The sequence below is a fragment of the Eublepharis macularius genome, chromosome 9, assembly GCF_028583425.1.
Source record: "Eublepharis macularius isolate TG4126 chromosome 9, MPM_Emac_v1.0, whole genome shotgun sequence".
In the NCBI taxonomy this organism is placed as follows: Eukaryota; Metazoa; Chordata; class Lepidosauria; order Squamata; family Eublepharidae; genus Eublepharis; species Eublepharis macularius.
The window spans coordinates 97,689,882-97,708,526 of NC_072798.1; the positions used below are offsets into that span (position 1 = coordinate 97,689,882).

The 18,645-nt window shown below is 41.3% G+C and overlaps 1 protein-coding gene across 2 annotated transcripts in view; it reads left to right on the forward strand.

The window, feature by feature from the left end:
• The window catches only part of NAPEPLD (N-acyl phosphatidylethanolamine phospholipase D), a 30,173-nt gene extending 11,624 nt beyond the window's left edge, over window positions 1-18,549 (forward strand). For both annotated transcript variants that reach the window (XM_054987991.1, XM_054987992.1), the window contains exons 2-5: window positions 4,681-4,981; window positions 12,368-13,014; window positions 13,427-13,541; window positions 15,909-18,549. In XM_054987991.1, coding sequence (XP_054843966.1) covers window positions 4,681-4,981; window positions 12,368-13,014; window positions 13,427-13,541; window positions 15,909-16,037 — 1,192 coding nt within the window. In that variant the 3' untranslated portion in view covers window positions 16,038-18,549. The remainder of the gene's footprint in view (window positions 1-4,680; window positions 4,982-12,367; window positions 13,015-13,426; window positions 13,542-15,908) is intronic.
• Window positions 18,550-18,645: the final 96 nt, after the last annotated feature.

Sequence of the window (18,645 nt, forward strand, 5' to 3'; positions counted from 1 at the left end):
TCCTGACCTAGCCATGCTAACTGGAGTCAGATGCATTTAAAATCAAAGATAAGAATATAATCTCAGCTGTTTACTAGGTTGGTTTTGGACTCTTATCAGTTTTCTCATAAAATGAACCAGAGAACCCTAGTATTATCTGGGCTTAGCCATATAACACAACCAAAGTTTGATATAGGTAAGTGTGAAAGATCCTACGGGCCCAGTATTACAATCAAAAATTATATTTAAATACAATGGGGCAAGCCTGCTGCATTATTAATTGAGCCCAAATCAGATAGCTTGAACACGATCTGGAATTCACCCCAAAAGAGGCCAAAACTAACTGACACATTTTTGTTTTTGTACCCTCCTTGTTAACTTGGGATACCAAAAGAACAGTGTTAGTCCCTAAGATCTCTTCAATTTCTTCTTTCCTTAATCAAAACTGGTTTATTCCCAACAATTCACAGAATGCTTTCCCTCTATGGAGGCAGCTTAATCTGACTAGGCTTTGCGATGTAACCAACAAGGGTACTCTCATTCCTAAATCACAGTTAGAATGAAGTGTCCATAAATCACCATGGTTTGAATATATGCAATTAAATCATTTAGTTAACAGTCAATTACTTCAAACTCATCTAAAAAGAAGCTACGCTGATTTTGAAAGAATTTTAGTTACACAGATCAATAAAGAAAAAGGTCTTATTTCTATTATGTATAATTTACTAAACTCTCAGGGATGGAATATGAAATCCAGATACCAAACTAGGTGGCAATCTGAATGTGAAATATCAATATCCGAGGTGCAATGGTCCAAAATCTGGTCTTCTAAAATCTGTTCAACAAATGCTATCAATATCCAATCCTCATTCTGTAAAATTCTCTATAGATGGTATCTCACGCCACTTAAATTACATCACATCAGTCCATCAAATGACTCTCATTGTTGGTATGGTTGTAACCAGATAGGATCTTATTTCCATTGTTGGTGGACGTGTCCCTTAATTGCTCAATATTGGACAAAAAACCTCAAAATGATTACCAAAATCACTGGCTACTGTGTGCCTTTACACCCCGAAATTATTCTCCTCAGTCTACGGGAAGACTCAGAGATTCTGTCGATATACAAAGAACTTATTTCTATTATGATTGTAGCTGCCAAAGCCATCTCAAAATTTTGGAAAGCAAAAGCTCTACCACCTATTCATTCCTGGTTTGATAAACTACGGGAGTATTTTATTATGAATAAAATAACCAAGCTTATTTCTCTTTCAGAAAATCCTTATTTCTGTTCAGACTTTTTTGAGAAATGGCATCCATTTCTGGAATTTATGCAACAAAATGATAGCTTATTAAGATTAGTTCCTGATAATCTTAAAGTCATAGTGATACACTATTTCTCAAGTACTGTTGTGCAATTTCTCTCTTTTTGTCATTGAAAACCTTACATCCCCATTATCTCAATCAAGTTCATTGTTCGCTTCCTGTTTGTGTTGTGTTTGTTGTATTTACTAAAAACTTCAAAAATAATATTTTTTAAAAAGATAGCTTGAACAGATTTCATGCTGTTTTTACTCCCTAGGAATTTGTCTTTGTATGAATTTTATAATTTGCATATCAGAAATTTTAAAAATCATTGAAAATATTTCTGACAATGGAGCTTCTAGGTCTCAAAAGTATACTCACAGATATACTTAAAAATCACCAATTACATTTTAGCTATTAAAATTAGACCCTTTAACACCTCGGTTAGTATGGGTACCTTTAAAGGCTATCCAAAGGGTTTGCCAGGGTATGAGTTCTAGACACACAGCAAAGACCAAGCCAGATGATTCCATATCCCAAAGTTGTGCCGAGAGCTGTTTCCCGTCCAGGTAATTCTCCGGTGTTGGACAGTGTGAAGATTCAGGCATTGATGACCAGAACCAAGAGAGTTCCCTGTCCAGACATATGGGCCACTGGAGTGCCCCATTTGATTACCTCTCCGTGTCCTAAGATACCTCAGAGTGCTACTGATTAACTTAACCACCTGCCCCCTCTTAGCCTGCCACTGTAGTTACCAGGTGACTCTAGTCAGACTTATTTAAATAAGCCTCTGCTTTCTGATTCGGTGTAAAGTAAGTAGAAAAATAGACCCTCACAGTCAGAGATGAAAAAATTCCTGTTCAACCCCCAAACAGCCTGCTAATCTTATACTGTGATTAACAATAACAGAGCAACACGGTCCAAGCTGTAACCAGACAAGATAACCGTGTATAATTAAAGTCTTATCCTCACTCCTGCAGTTAACAATACATTTATTGAATTATCTTTTCTTGTATAGCCAGGACTCATACCACATTGTACAATACAACTATAACTTCAGCTTATAGGCATCATACATACTCCAACCCATCAATTAAAGTGTCTCGTGCTCAAAATCCTATTATCCATACTATTAAAGTGCAATTGCTATTTCATGTCACCTGACACAATTTATCATATATGGAGTCAATTTCGCCTTCTATTTCAGTTCAATACGTGGACAGTCCAAGGCTGATCCCAGACACTGTGTGGGTCACAGAAGAAATGTAGACCTCAGATGTGTTTCTTTTGGTGTACATATAAGGTTCTATGACCATAGTTTTTTCTAACGGACGGTCCAGATCCCCATAAGGTCCGTTTCCAAAATTCTTTCTCAAAGAACACAGTTGTCAGAATTTCCAATACACTTCCTCATGTTAATTTCCTTCCGTCAATTTCCTTCATGAAGGAAGGTAATTAACATGAGGAAGTGTATTGGAAATTCTGACAACTGTGTTCTTTGAGAAAGAATTTTGGAAACGGACCTTATGGGGATCTGGACCGTCCGTTAGAAAACACCAAAAGAAACACATCTGAGGTCTACATTTCTTCTGTGACCCACACAGTGTCTGGGATCAGCCTTGGACTGTCCACGTATTGAACTGAAATAGAAGGCGAAATTGACTCCATATATGATAAATTGTGTCAGGTGACATGAAATAGCAATTGCACTTTAATAGTATGGATAATAGGATTTTGAGCACGAGACACTTTAATTGATGGGTTGGAGTATGTATGACGCCTATAAGCTGAAGTTATAGTTGTATTGTACAATGTGGTATGAGTCCTGGCTATACAAGAAAAGATAATTCAATAAATGTATTGTTAACTGCAGGAGTGAGGATAAGACTTTAATCTTATACTGTGAGCAAGCTAATATACGCTCATGTTGATATCGAGATATTTACTGTAGAAAGAAATCAAAATGCTCATGGTATTTACAGTGAAAGGCACCACAAATAATAAAATGGAGACCACCTACACTGGAAAGCCAGGTGGCTCTCACGGACTTACTCTGAGCTAAATCCTTTGTTCAAATCATTTCAACATGGGGTCAGCTCAGCACTTTAAATGCTAGTGGAGCGTTCTTTGTTAAGCAGTGTTGAGACTACAAAGAGGGAGACTTTGGCCTACAGACAAAATGGAATCAGATTAAACTTTTAAAATTTGGCTAACAGAGACTGGGATTCACCCCAACGGGAGAATCCGTGTCTGAGGTTAACTACTGGTCTTACTACTGGTTACTTTTCAGGTTTAAAGCGGCTAATGTTTTCCAGTGGTAAAATCATGTGAGTGGCCTCTGGGGATAAGTTGGAGAGTTTGGCCCTCCATACCATTGGCTTTTGATGTCTCTGTTCATCTTTGTCCCTAATAAGCATCTGTCTGTTAATCAGAGACATCTCTGGTCCATAACTACTTTAACTACACAGATCTTTTGGGACCTCAATGTACCCATTCAGTTCTAAACAGCTATATTAGCAGTCAGACCCCTCCGTTGTTGCAGTGTTCATAGGGGACTGGTGGAAGTTCACCATGTGCAACTGAAGAACACTGGCTCTTCTTCAGATTTATGAAATCTACCAAGCTTGGGTTTCTAAAAAGGTTCAGTGTATATGTGGTATATAAATCAATGTTGTTATTATTATGTTATTATTAACCCTGTGAAATAATCTAGGTACAAGGTCATCCTGTAAGCTTTATTGCAGAATGGGAATTTGAATGCCAGTCACCCCAGACTTTGGCCCCCTGTGCCAAGGGCTGGGCATATGTGCTGTCTTCACAGTACCCACGCTGCATAGGCTTTCAGCCTGGGGACTGTGATGCTTAAAGTGGGAGGGAAAGAGTGCTCCTTTACCGTTCAAAAGACTATGCAGGACCTGAGTTGGGGGGGGGGAAGATGAGTTCCAGAGGATGGACTTCATTTGAAGCCAGCTCTCTTCTTGCATGCAGTATATTCACAGGTCCCCACTTGTGGTTGGTAAAAAGTCAGTTTTCCCAGATAATAAAATATTACCTGCCCGAGTGAGCGCTCTTGCGGCAGGAGAGGGGGCATGGAAGCTCAAACTATGCCCACTAGGAACTTCAAGAATTGTAGATTGAGACTCTTCCAGCATAAGACTTCCTGGTATGCAGCAGCCAAAGATTCCAGTGCTAAGCATAGCAAACAGCCAAGTGTCTTCCTGCGCATCAGAGATGCCATAAGGTTTGCCTGCTAAGACATGTTCCTTGTGTGGTCTTTGTTCAGAAAAATGGGAAGTAAAGGCTGCACGCAAGTTAATTTTAGGAGACGTAGACTGCTGTTTTTTGCATTTTCATTTGTGGGGGAAAGTAATCGGCCTGATTGTCATTTTTTTCTAGTTCTTCACTGAAAGAAATGGATGAAGAACAGCCTTTGTCTGCTTGCAGTCAATATCCTAAAAAAGCTTTGAGGAAACGGCAGCATTCTAGTCAAGGTTCCCACGGCAGTGATTCTTCTAGGGTATCCCGGAAAAGCTTCCGACTGGATTACAGATTGGAGGAAGATGTAACAAAATCGAAGAGAGGTAAAGATGGAAAGTTTGTCAACCCCTGGCCAACATGGAAATCTCTGTCTTTCCCTAATATTTTGAAGTGGCTTCTTACAGAGAAGGACAACAGCAAGATTCCTTGTTCAAAGCAGGTAAATGTTCTCGGTTTTTTACTTATCCAGTCATGGCCTAAGTATTCTCTACTTTACACATCGCCTTTTTAAAGTGCAAGCCTATGGTGTTTTAAGCATCTTTCCCAAAATCATGTGATGAATCACAGTGCATGTGTTGCTTGGGTACATCTCTTATGGGGTCAGGATTGGCCGTGGCTCTGTTGAGTGCAAACTTGGTAGTAAGCCCATGCTTGCTCTTTGTATTATGTTTATGGAACTACTGTTTAAAGAAGATGACAGTAAATTAGACTGGTTAAGATTTGGTAATCCTATTGCAAGAGCCAGTTCAGATGACCCTTAGATTTAGGTTAACTCATCAAGTCCTAAATCTGTATCCTTTAAATATGTTAATCTGGTTGCAGATTAGAATTATGATGAAAATTTCATGAGACTGAAAGTTCTTGTCAGCTTTCATTACATGCTATTTGATTGCTTTTCTTCCACTGACTGATAGGTCAGTTGGTGAGTCTTCCAAGCTATGGGCAGGGATTTGTATTTTACATAGCTGTATGCTATACAGCCATTTTTTCTTCTTCAGACAAATGTTGAATGTGGATGTTGAAATGTTAACTTGGCTACATTGGCGTGCATTATTTGTGGAATTGTTTTTGTTAAAATATTGGTGAGGTACTTCAGGCTGCTAAACCAAGATGTAATCAGAATGGTAGTGCTAAGCAATACATACAGCAAACATGCCACTTTCTAAAGAAATTAGAATCAAAGAAGATCACACTTGAGTCCTATTGAAATGAATTGAATTAGCTGTAAGTTTCTTAGGCCCTGACTTAGATATCCCAGGCTAGCTGATCTGGTCAGATCTCAGAAACTAAGTGGGGTTGACCCTGGTTAGTACTTGGATGGGAGGCTACCAGGGAAGTCAAGGATCGCTATGCGGAGGCAGGCAATGGCAAACAACCTCTGTTAGTCTCTTGTCTGGAAAACCCTGTGGGGTCACCATAAGTTGGCTGCAGCTTTTGATGGCATGTAACGCACATTGTTTTCTCTGGATTTGAGTCATTGTGCAAAGATGCTCAATTTTAGCATTTGCAGGGGTGGGGGCGCACATGGGGGATCATGGTGGGGGTAAATTCTTGAGAGATTCCCTTTCATAGGCAAGTGCCAGACAGGTTAGACGAGTTTCTTTTGGACTTCAGCAGTCTAGCACTCTTCTGTCATTGTTCTGCGGTACTAAAAATTGGGGCTAGGTCAGCAAGAGGTGGGTCACGTAGACCTAGACATGAGTGACAGAATACAGGAAGAGGAGATCTTCCTCATCCTGATCCTTGCAGGTGTGTGTGTGTGTGTGCGCGCGCGCGCGCGCGCTCGCCTACTTCACATGTTTCAGGGTACTTTGGTAAGGGGCTTGTGCAGGCCAGTCTCCCATACCCTCTCTGTTCTGCCCGACCCTTAACAGTGTGTCATATATGCCTGACTGCATATCTGCCGTGAATGTATTCTGTGTTATGTACTGGTCCTCTCAGGGCATGAGAAGTTTCTTATTGATGTTAAGGCAGTAGGTTATCTTGCAAGTATTTTCTCTTTCCCCACTGCCTCCAGCAAGTGTCCTTGAAGGCCGGCTGCAGCCAGCTCGAAATGCATCCTTCTTGGGAACTGAGATGATTTCATTCTTTGTTCTGTCTAGCCTAAACCTCCTCTTCACACACACCCTGGCTCCTTCGCGCACAAACTGTAACGGTCCCTATCCTGATGGCGGGAACCTTCCCTATAACTAACACTACCAACCCCATTTACATCACTTCTGCCAATCCCGTTGTCTGAGCACCTTGAACTTGATGGATCTCTAATAAAGTTACTTCAGCCAGAACACCTGCATTGTTTGCACTGGAGAACTTGGGGATTCTACCTGCCAAGGACTGACAAACAGATGCTTAACTGCCTTCAATATTCAATGATTTCTCAAGGAATCTCTAAATATTGGGGGCTGTTAAATATTTATGGAACAAGCACATTTGTCAGGATTATTTATTTATAATTTACAGAATTAATCTTTTTCTGCATGCACGGAGAGTCCTGGGAATATGCAAGTCCCCTGTATCTTGTTGGTTAGTTGTCCTGTTTTGCTGCCCTGCTAGATGAAGGAGACACACATGCTGGAAGCTGAGAACATAGTTAGGTATGACTCATGAAAATGAAACGTTTATCAACATTTAATAAATCAAATTGAAAGTTTATATGGCACCATTACAGCTCCTGCTATAAATAATGACTTTGTCTACCCCAGTTTCAATTGCACTGATTTGGAACCCCTACTCATGAGATTCTTTTAACGGGTACAGGCACGCACACATATTGAATGATACACACCAGCACATAGGTGATCTGAACAGCACATACCTGCCTCATTAGCACAGCAGAGCTGGAATAAAAAACAAGTGTTGTAAGTGGATGGGATTTCTCCTCCCCTGCCTTTCTTCTTGGTGCCCCCAGCTGTAATGTGTAGTGGTTACAGTGTAGGATTAGGAAGATCCAGGAGATCCAGACTTGGGTCCCCACTCTGCCATGAAATCTGCTGGGTGATCTCAGTGCAGTCACTCTCTTTCTCAGCCTCACTTACTTGTGAGAGTAAAATGGAGGAGAGCAATAGGATGCCTTGAATTCCTTGTAGGAGGACAGGATTTAAAAAATCTCAGTAGTATAAATTAACTAGCAGTTTACCCCTGTCCCTTCAGGATGGGATGAGAGCTCTATCGTCTTCATTATCGATTGTGGAGCTGGTAGTGTTTTTCTAGAAGCTGAAGACACCTAACTATATAACACATTTTTGTTGTTATGTAGACCTTTTGAGAATGCATGTTCTGTTGTGGTATTTTGCCAAAAAGAAGATCAGGTGTAAGATATACGGGCTAATTGTTGGGGTGCATTGTTTAAGGGAGCTTTCCCAGCTATTTTGAGGGACTTACCCTACTGAATAAAACCAGCTATTAAATTGTATGGGCACAGCAATAATTATGGGTGTTTGGGGTTGAGCGCCCCAAGCACCCTGGACTTGCCACAGACCCCTTAACTGAAGGCCGACGGAACCCCGACTGCAGGCACAGGAAGCCCCAGGGAGGGGGTTCAGCTCCATACAGCAGCAAGGGAAGGGGAAAAGGAGCCAGAGGGAGAAACCAGCCAGGTTCGCGCTGCCCAACCCTGCCCCAAAGGGCAAGAGGCACACAAGCCTGTCAGAGACGCCAACACTGGGACGGAGGAACTGGAAGCCCCTGCACAAGCCCTAGGAGGAACCAGCAGCAACAGCCACCTGGGAGAGCTGGCTGGACCCCAGGAGACCGGTGCAGCACCTTGTGAGCAGAGACAGAGGAGGCCACGCCGCATCGCCTGGAAGGGCCCTGCCAGGCCTGTCTTGCAGGAGAGAAGGGAAGAGAGAAAGGAGGCACACCTGAGGAAAGCCCCAGCTGGGGTACATCCAGCCCTGCCCTGCAAGAGAAGAGAGGAAGGCAAGGAGAAACTAGGGCGAGGGAAGAAACACCTGAGGGCATACACAGCTGGACAGTGTCAGGAGTGGGGATGAGCCTGGGAGGAAGGACGGGGGGGGGGGGGGAAGTTGGAGGAAACCCTATAAAGGCTGGCTTAGGAGAGAGATCAGGGTGGGTTGTGTAGGAGTGGTGGAGTGGGAGTTGTTGGAGTTTGGTTGGCAAGGAGGAGTGTGAGCGAGCAAGGAGGGAAAGGAGGGTCGGTGAAGGAGTGGAAGGAGGAAGGTGGGAGCAGGGGCGAGGTCAGGTTGAGCAGGCCTGCGAGTGGACTGAGAGGGAGTAAAGGTGAGGTATACCTCCCCTCCTTCCACAAAGCAGGACCCCGCAGTATCCCTTACAGCACCCCAAAGCCAGAGTCAGGCACCCCGGCGTCTGGCACAGCAGTGCCCGGGATGCATCCTGACAAAGGGCACTGTATACAAATGTCCATCTGTGTAGGTAACTTATTATGCCAGTTTGCAGTACTTGTGCAGTTCAGAGGAACCATTTGGGATGGAGCTGGCTCTGTGGAGCTGGCTCTAGTTTACATGCAGAAGGTCCCAGGTTCAATCCCCAGCATCTCCAGTTAAAAGGACTGGGCAGTGAAAGACCTCAGCCTGAGACCCGAGGAGCTGCTGCCAGTCTGACAGTACTGATCTGAACGGCAGAGTAGTCTGATTCAGTACATAAGGCAGGCTCATATGGTTTTCATCTATGGTCGCTTATATTCACTTTTGCTCATAAAAGTGAATGGCTTCCACTGACATCTGTGTGACAACTGCAGCCCTCTTATGTTAGGGACCACAGCTGAGATGGTGCAACACCACTTGCACGAGAGACTAAGTGGGCATGTCTTTCTCTGCTTTAAAAGATTTTTGGTTGCCGCGCTTGAATTTCTCCCAGTTCTCTACATTTTGCTGTGCGCACTTGAGGACAGATGAAAACTAGGGAATGGCTGATTGCCTACAGAAACTCCATAGCATCTCTACCAAAGTACTTTTTATATTAGGTTTACCACATGGGTGTGCCTCCTACAGGAGAGCTCATTGTGCTCATAGCCCAGTGTGATCAAAGTTCAAATGTATGTAAACAGTTGATTTTTCTGAAGATTTTAATAGTGGAAAGACCCTCTTTTGGTGTAGATGGTAGCTGTGCCACTCTGCTCAGTGAAATCAAAACTTACGTAGTAAACATCGAAGTCTTAAACTGATTAGCTAATCTTACTAAAGCCAATCATGTCTTTCTTCTTACAGTCCAGCTTTCCTCTCTGTCAAATTAAAAATGACTCCCCCCCCCGCCCCACATTTGGGTTTATTAGCCTAGATAAGTGAATAGCGCACATGTTTTCCGTACGCAGCTGTGTTCTTGGCCAATTAGCTATTAAGATGGACTTTGAAAAAATTTGTCATAGTTCTTACACTACACCCTCCTGAGTTCTATGTACACTGCCATGCCAGTGTGTTAATACCAAGGCAGAATAAGACTATTATAAGATTACCTTCCTTGTATACTTCTGGATTTCTGTTCAAAGGATTTGTAGTGGAATGTACTTTAGTGTGGAATTGCACGTCGTTTTCAAGACCTTGTAATTTAATTAATGCTCCTCCCTTTGGGAGAAAAATCATATTTCTCATTTGATATTCAGCATCTATCGGAGAATCTCTTTGGATATTTGATAGAAGAAAGTAATGGAGAAAAATTTCATAACAGCAGTGGCAAAATGAGCATGCACACGTGTTCAAGAGTTTGAATATACTTCTTTTAAATCCCTGAGACTTAGATTTGATACACTTGGAATAAATTATTCTTTTTTACTCCCCAGGAGAGGACATGGCATGAATTATTAAATCTATGAATTATTAAATCTATTCAGCAATTATTAAATCTATTCAACATACCATGAATTATTAAATCTATTCAGCATTTTAACAAAGTGAAGACAGTTTAGGGACTAACCATATTAAACAGGATATGCAGTTTGGCCATGTCAAATGCATGAAGTTCACACCTGTTTCATTATTAATACTTCACAATTTAGCTTCCATTCATTCTGTTCTTAAGATTTTTAATCTGGAATTGGAAGACAGACACATGAATTGGCTACGGGGACCAGCTATGTGGGCTAAGGCAGTCTAAATTTAAAAGCATAATAGATGTAATCTTTCAGACATTTCTGTTGAAATAGGTAGATGTTCAAATCATTATTACATTTTCATTCTACATCTGAGACTTTGGTTTTTGTAGGTATATTTTAAAGGCACTGGGTTTGGATTTATTTTTGTGGAAATATTGCATCATCAGTCTTTATGATAGGAATGCTAGACTGAAAGGCCAAGAAGAAAAGAGCCAGGAAGTTGGGGAAAGTGAAAGAGAGTGTATAGTGAAATTACCAGTGGTTTTGCTAAGTCTGTGGGTAAAGAAACGGCTAACACATCACTGTTATCCATCTGTCTTCTTCTATCTAATATCTACCAAATTTTGCAAGCCAGTGGAAAAATACTGAGTCTTAATACGCCTTCCTGTTAACTACAAATGTAGAGGTAAGAAAATGAAGTCCAGCAGAATTTTTTTTGGTCACACTGGAAATGGTAGGGATATTTTTTTTTCAAGTGACTTTTATGCCCTAACATCAGCGTATTCTTTTAATTGTGTAGGTGTGCCAGATTTGTAGAAATTACAAGGTCAAAGTTGACTCATAAATTGAGTTGTTGTTGAACTTTTAAATGCACGTGGACTTTAGCCTCCAGGAGGCCACAAGCACTTACTAACTTTTGTAGAAATCTTAAACTGTTAGATGTTTTGTTTAAGCAGCTGGCCTACTGCACACTTCAGCACTCTTCAGTAAGTCATTGTAATAATTGCAGCATTGCAGCATTTCCCTTGTGTTTTCTCCGCCCTAGAAACAGTTGCACGATTCCAGCAGCACCGAGCTACTAATGCCGGTTTTTAGCATTTTTTCTGCCTTTACTTAGCAGAAAGGGTTGCCTTGTCTACACATGCCACAGAATGAGGTAGAAATGGGTGATGAACTGACTGTGTCACTTCAAAGACAGGTGGGAGATGGCATATAGGTCAAGTAAATAAGCTAAAGCCCTCCTTATGATAAACATTAATAGTCCCATTCATCACTGTATCCCCCAGGCAGTAAGGGCAAGTTGTCAAAAGTGCTGCTGAAGAAATGTGTTAGTTCTGATCAGTGCTCTTTCTCTCATTTCGGATTTGTTATGTTATTTTTAGCAGCTCAGTAGTGAATATTATTTCATTGCCAGTTCAATTGCATGGTGAATCTGGGTATGACTCCTGGTGGTTCCTGCACCCCATGGTGAGGGGGTGCACCTCTCTGGACATGTGAAGACTATCTAAGATTTAAATCCCTGAATGGCAACTTGTACATCAGAAGTCAACCAACCAACAAAACCCTCCTGCCAGCATAACTTGGGTGCTGTCTGAACAATGAGAATATGTATAGAGGACCATTGGGTGAATGTACCATTGTTAGAGTATTTTATGCCAATGTTTAAGTCATATCCACATATTGGTGGGTATTGTGCTATCATTTGCAACTTGATTTTTCCTTTGTGGCCAAGACAATCCAAGAGGTGAACAGTAACAGTACAATATCTGTGTGGATATAACTGAAAGTATTTGCAAATCACTTACATTTGGGTCAGATTTTACTGTTCACAATTCAACTGGCGTAAGGAAAAGAATGTGGCAAGATACTTTGATTTTTAGATGAGTTATAGGAGAAAGCAGGGTTGACCACTCTGTCCTGAGACTCTGAAATGGACAGTGTTAAAAATCCCCATAATTCTGGCCTCAGTATGTACCTTTACCAGCTTGCAAGCAGAACATGGTTTCTGACTTTCTCCACATTGTTTTCTTTTGTTAGGAACTTGACAGAGAACTTCCAGTGCTGCAGCCCTACTTCATCCGAAACCCAGAGTTAGCTGGAAAGACCGGAGCTGGTATGCGAGTCACGTGGCTGGGACATGCCTCATTAATGGTGGAAATGGATGGACTTACCTTTCTTACTGACCCTATCTTCAGCCAGCGGGCTTCTCCACTCCAGTGGATGGGTCCTAAGCGTTTCCGAGGACCTCCCTGCACAGTAGATCAGCTCCCCAAGATAGATGCTGTGATGATCAGCCACAACCATTATGACCATTTGGACTACAACACTGTGTTGAATTTAAACACTCGCTTTGGCAGTGACCTGAGATGGTTTGTGCCTTTGGGTCTCTTAGACTGGATGCAGAAATGTGGCTGTGAGAACGTCATTGAGCTGGACTGGTGGGGAGAAAACTGTGTTCCTGGTCACGACGCAGTCACGTTTGTTTTTACTCCTTCCCAACACTGGTCCAAGAGGACCGCCACAGATGACAACAGAGTTCTCTGGGGAAGCTGGTCTGTCTTGGGACCTTGGAATAGGTTTTTCTTTGCAGGAGACACGGGCTATTGTGTTGCATTTGAGGAGATAGGGAAAAGATTTGGGCCTTTTGATCTTGCTGCTATTCCCATTGGAGCATATGAACCAAGGTATGTGAACTGAAAGCTTGGAGCATTTGACCGAGCCTGTCAAACCAGCATTGTTTTACACAGTGCCAGTGGTGTACAGGGCAGGAACCCTTAAAAGAGTACTTGTACTTTGAGGACAGGTGCTGGAGGAGAGGGAAGTTCTTGATGGAGAGGGAGCAAGGGACAGTTAACTGACAGTAGAGATTGAAGTGGTCTAGGAGAGAATATGAGAAATGTATGGGGGAGTTTGGAGAAGGAATCACTGGGCGAGCTGTTTGTGATGGTTTGGAGGAGGGAGTGGTAAATGAAAAGTAAATCTATGTAAGAAAGAGTGAGAGGCAATAAGGGAAGATGAGTTTTCTAGTGCATTATAATAAAGAACCAGTCTCATTAGTGGAACAGACATGGAAAATTATTTCTGCCGTTTTGTTAGGTGGTTTATGAAATACCAACATGTGGACCCTGAAGAAGCTGTACGGATTCATATCGATGTTCAGGCAAAGAGGTCTGTTGGAATTCACTGGGGGACCTTTGCTCTAGCCAATGAGGTAGGTGTGAACAAATCATTACAGCATCTGTAGGGGTTCTGTTCAAAATCAGAGCCTAGAACAATTTTTGCAAACTTTTCATGACTGAAGCTCAGTTGGCTTCTGAACAAAAATGGGAAGTACGTTTCACTTGAACTCAGAAAAGTTTTAGTGTGTGTAAGTGTAGGAGCTGCCCACCTTCAGAAGTGCCCCAGTTCCCTGTTTCTCTTCATGAGTCACTGATGAGTGAGGCTCCTGATTGGAAGGAAGCAAGGTAAGAGCAGAGTTGCCGTGGACAGCATCCTTTGAGAGCAAGGTGTTCTGCATCTCTTCATAACCAGGGCTGAGATGCAGCAGAATAACCAGCCCCTCATGCAAAGTGACTGAAAGGAGGCAAGGCCAAAACATTGAAGTGTGCAGAGATGTAGTGCACAGCTGTCCATGCAGATGTGTAGTTTGGTCTCATTTTTCTTTTTTTTTAAATATGTGATTATGCTGGTATTTTATGTATTCTTTAATTGTCTGTAAGCCTCTACAAGTGCTTCTCCTGGAGAACAGGGTAGAAGCGAAGCAATACATTAAATTAAAATAAGGAAACTAACTACTATGGAAACATTTTTTAGTTTATTTCAGATGCTTAAAGAAAGCGTTGGATATTTTAGCTTTAGTGGCATAGGCTGCCCATTTTAAATGCACTGCATAAGTTATAATGATAATATATGCCCATATACGGACTCCCAAATATTTAAATAGCCTGCGCCTGGGCTATTTTAATGTCTCTTTTAAGATTATTATTGATTTTATGGTTTTGTGATTGATTTGTTGTGTTTTGTGAATGTTGTTAGCTGCCCTGAGTCCATTTGTGTGGAGGGTGGGATCTAAATCAAAGCAAGCAAACAAAACAAAACAAAAAAATAATGAAGAAACCAAATAGAACAATATTATCATCATCCTAAAACATCCCTGTCCATGATGTCCTTGAGTTTAGTGCATTACATTATCCTATGTAAGTGAATGGTTGTCAGTTATACTCATTGGAAAAAACGCTGCATTTCAGGGCATAGGGGGCAATCCTAAGCAGACTAACTGAGAAGTAAATCCCACTGAGTTCAGTAGGATTTACTCCCAGGTAAGTGTGAATAGGATTGCAGTCTTCGTTGTGAGAAGACTGAAACCTGCCTTCCACCCAGCCTTCACTAACAGAGCTTCACAGGAAGATGCAGCAGATCTATTTCAGGGCCGTTTCACTGGTTTGGGGACTGTTTGTAAATGTAGAGTTTCAAACATGAAAATCGCTCGTGTTTTTGAAATCCCCACATTTACTTGGGTGCTTGAGAACTCCCAGGTAGAGGGATTCCCCACTTTTATACACTACTTTCATATGCAAGTCTGCTTCTCTGCATGTAAAATAATGTCTGTTGGCTTCGTATTGACATGATCAACAAAACTGTACTCTCACTTGACACAAAGCACAAACACTTGCATGACCGCAAACTTTCTGCCCCCAGTCTTGGCCTGATGATGCTGAAAGAGTTCTTGGAGCACCTGTACTAAAACGATGGTGTGGCAATTTAAAATGGGGCCACTGGACATGGATGAATTCCCTTATGGGACATTATTTTATGGATTGCAGTATTTGCTTAAGCTTTCCTAACAAATAGTTCCACTACTTTATAATTACAATAACAAAGTGCTTATTAACATATATTTGATGTAAAATGTTTTTTATGCTTGAGAATTTTATTTTAGATTATGAAGGGGTAGAAATTTCTTGCCACTGACGCTTGTTATCCTAGATTCACATAAAGTCATCTTACACAGTCAGAATAAGGGATTTTGTGTGCAACATGTGTTTTCCATATCATTAAACTATGGGTCCAGTACTTTCTATTTTTGAGGAATGACTGTTTTTAAACTGTGGAAAACTAGAAATTAGCTAAAATTCCTGCTATCTTCTTTATTGGAAAAGGTGTCATGTAAAGACGTCATATAAAGATTATACATTGGTTTGGGTTTTTCCAGAGTTAAGAACAAATTTTTATGTTAAAAGTGAATTCTGATATGTCTAAACATGCTCATGGAACTGGCATATTCCTGTGAAGAGTGTAACATCTGAGAAGTTTACTTGGAGAAAGCAGGGGAACAGGGATATCTGCATTCCCAAGTCTGCTCTGCTCACTCAGTCTTTGGCTGTATATTTCTTAAGCAATCTTCTCAGATAATATATTGCTTGCAGAGTGTTCAAATAGACCATTTGTGTGTGCATTCTCAGAGCCCATTTATAATACAGGAATCAGTTTTCAAGCTACAGACGGTTGAATGGAAAACACTAGCTGTAGACCGCTGTAGGCACAATCAGACACTCATATTGTTTTGTGCTCTCCACAGTATTACTTGGACCCTCCTGCTAAATTGAAGGAAGCTCTGGACAGATATGGGCTGAAAACTGAAGATTTCTTTGTCTTAAAGCATGGTGAATCCCAAGACTTAAATATCAATGATGATGGATTTGAATAAAAATACAAAAATCCAGCTGTTTCTTATGTTATATAAGAACTGGGAACAGGAAAAAAATTAGATTGGCAAGATCTTTTTTTGTAAAATTTTAAAACTGGATTTTTAAAAGTTCAGGTACGTTTGCTCATGGTCTAAAAGTCCCTTTAAACCCTTGCATACCAGCCTGATTGTAAAATTGCAACTTTTATATAAAACAAATGAAATTACGCAACTAGATGGTATGACCTTGGCTACAAACGCCATGTAAGCAAGCCAATAGAACATGTTTTTGGCCATATCCCCATACCCCAGGTTCATCCATGCATCTCCGGGGGGGTCCCCGCCTTTTTTCTGATCAAGCTCAAACCAGCTGTGCTGCAGTTTCTAGGAAGAGCTGCAGTAAAGCCCGGATAGCCAGTTGTGTGGGTGGGACCATTGAGATTTCCCTTCCCGTATGGCAGCCATTTCCCCTGACATGGTCTCCACTGCAGCTATTTCTTCCCCCAGTCATTGCCAGGCTTTGTTGAAAAAAATCAGCCATTGAATGTTGTTATATCAATGCACGTACTGTTGCAACGCTGTAACAGATTCCCTGTATTCCCAGCTTTAATTAAAGAGAGGTGGGTGGGTAGAGACTGACTTTAAAAAATGAAAGCTGGGAATTTAACATACCCCTTGCATGTATTGTTATATCGATATGGCTATATTCAATGGCTGATTTTAAAAAATGTTGAAAAAGCCCTGGGGGGGAAGGGAGTAGCTGCTGCTGGGCAGCTGGGGAGACCTGTGGTGCAGAAGCTCATTGCCCCCTGCACTGTATCAAGAGGCACACCAGCAATGGGGAAACCACACACGCTTGTCCCTGTGTGAAAGCCACCTTCATCTTTAAAAATATTAATTTGTTTACATAGCGATACCAACACAGGTCACTTGCTGGAAACTGCGTATCGGCTAACAGGGCATGTGCACTCAGGGCTTTTTTGATACTGAAGTTCCAAGCGCGGAATGGCTAAGCAACATGATTAAGTCCCCTATCCCACCCAAACAGACTTTCTGGTTCACTGCTGGAGGAAGTAGCCCTGAAAACCAAGGTAAAATCCCTGTGTGCCTGGGTGGATTTGACGCTTGAACACCATAGCCGGAGAAAGGCAACTTCTGTAGGATTCTGCATACATTTGTACCCAAAGGCTCTGGTGGTGGAGCAAATGAAAGGCATGGACCTCATTCTGTAGAGCCATATATGCACTTAATGACCGTGGCTTGCAGAGCCACTTCCTGCCTGATGAAAACACCACTTAAATCCTTTTGCTCTCTTCTTGCCTATATGATCAATGGAGGATAGAGTTTCAGTAGTTCTTGTTGAAAATGATGGCCCTTGGGTGTTCATAGTTGGGCACAGGATAGCAGCCTTGCACGTGGATCCTAAAAGCATTTCCTGGATCATAGGCTTCAATAAATTCTGACAGTATTTCTGGTAACTGTGTTCAGGATAGCCGTAATTGATTGTCCTATAAAACAGACATGAGCCCACGCCTATGCAGGTTTACTCAGAAGTGAGGCAGAATTCAGTGTGACTGACCAGGGTGTATGCTTAGAATTGCATCCTTGTTTTGACAGAACAAATGGTTCTTCAATCTAGGTTACCCTGGCTTGGGTTTGTTTATGTATTAGGCTGTAACTTAAGAGCCACTCAGTTTAAAGAAAATGGCAGTAACGAGATAGAAGTGATCTGAACCTTATAACCAGCATAGTAGCCACACTGAAATAAGTGAAAATAAATATATTAAGTATTGTAGCCTTAGAACGAACAGTCCTCCATTCATTATTGCCTCCTCTGAGCAGATTATTCACCCTGAGGACATGTCCTGTGCCTTCAAAGCCATTGAAATCACTGGATTTTTTTTGAGATGGAGTCTTCCAACACAGTTGTTGCTAAAGCACATTTTAAATAAAACACTGACTTTACTTTTATGCATTTTGAAATAAAAAATATAAGAAAGCCAAACTTTAAAAGGATCTAATAAAGCGTGCCTTTTTAAAAAGTACAAAACCTTGCTTCACTAATGTATTTTTACTGCTGGCCAGAATCTCTGTACCTGCATTGTATTGTCACTGTGAAATTGCTCTTTATCATAAGCTTGAATACTTCTCTTGTTTGAGAATTTGGTTATCACTGTTTGTATAACTGAAACCATCAGTTTGTTGTTCTCTGGAGTCTCCATTCAGATTTCCCCTCCCCTTATTCCCTCCTCCCAATTATCCCTTTCTCTTGTAAGGTCCTAAAGACATCATTTTAACAGAGTGATTTACAAAATGTATATAGATTACTTATGGAACTGAAAGCATGACCACTTCTTTAGCACTGTAAAACAGGGCCCAATAAACCTGTATGAAATTACAAATCTAACTTACAAAATAAAGATAGAACGTTTGAGCAAGATCATCTATTTGTCATTTTATTACACAGCACTTTCTATAGAATCTTCTTGGCTGAAATGGCCTGCCTTGTTATAATTACTTGTTCTGTGAATATTTCACTAGAAGTGCATTTAAATCCAAAACCTGGATTATGTTCCAGTGTTCAGCTTGTACCAAAGAAAGAAGACAGATGTTGCCTCAGAACATTTCC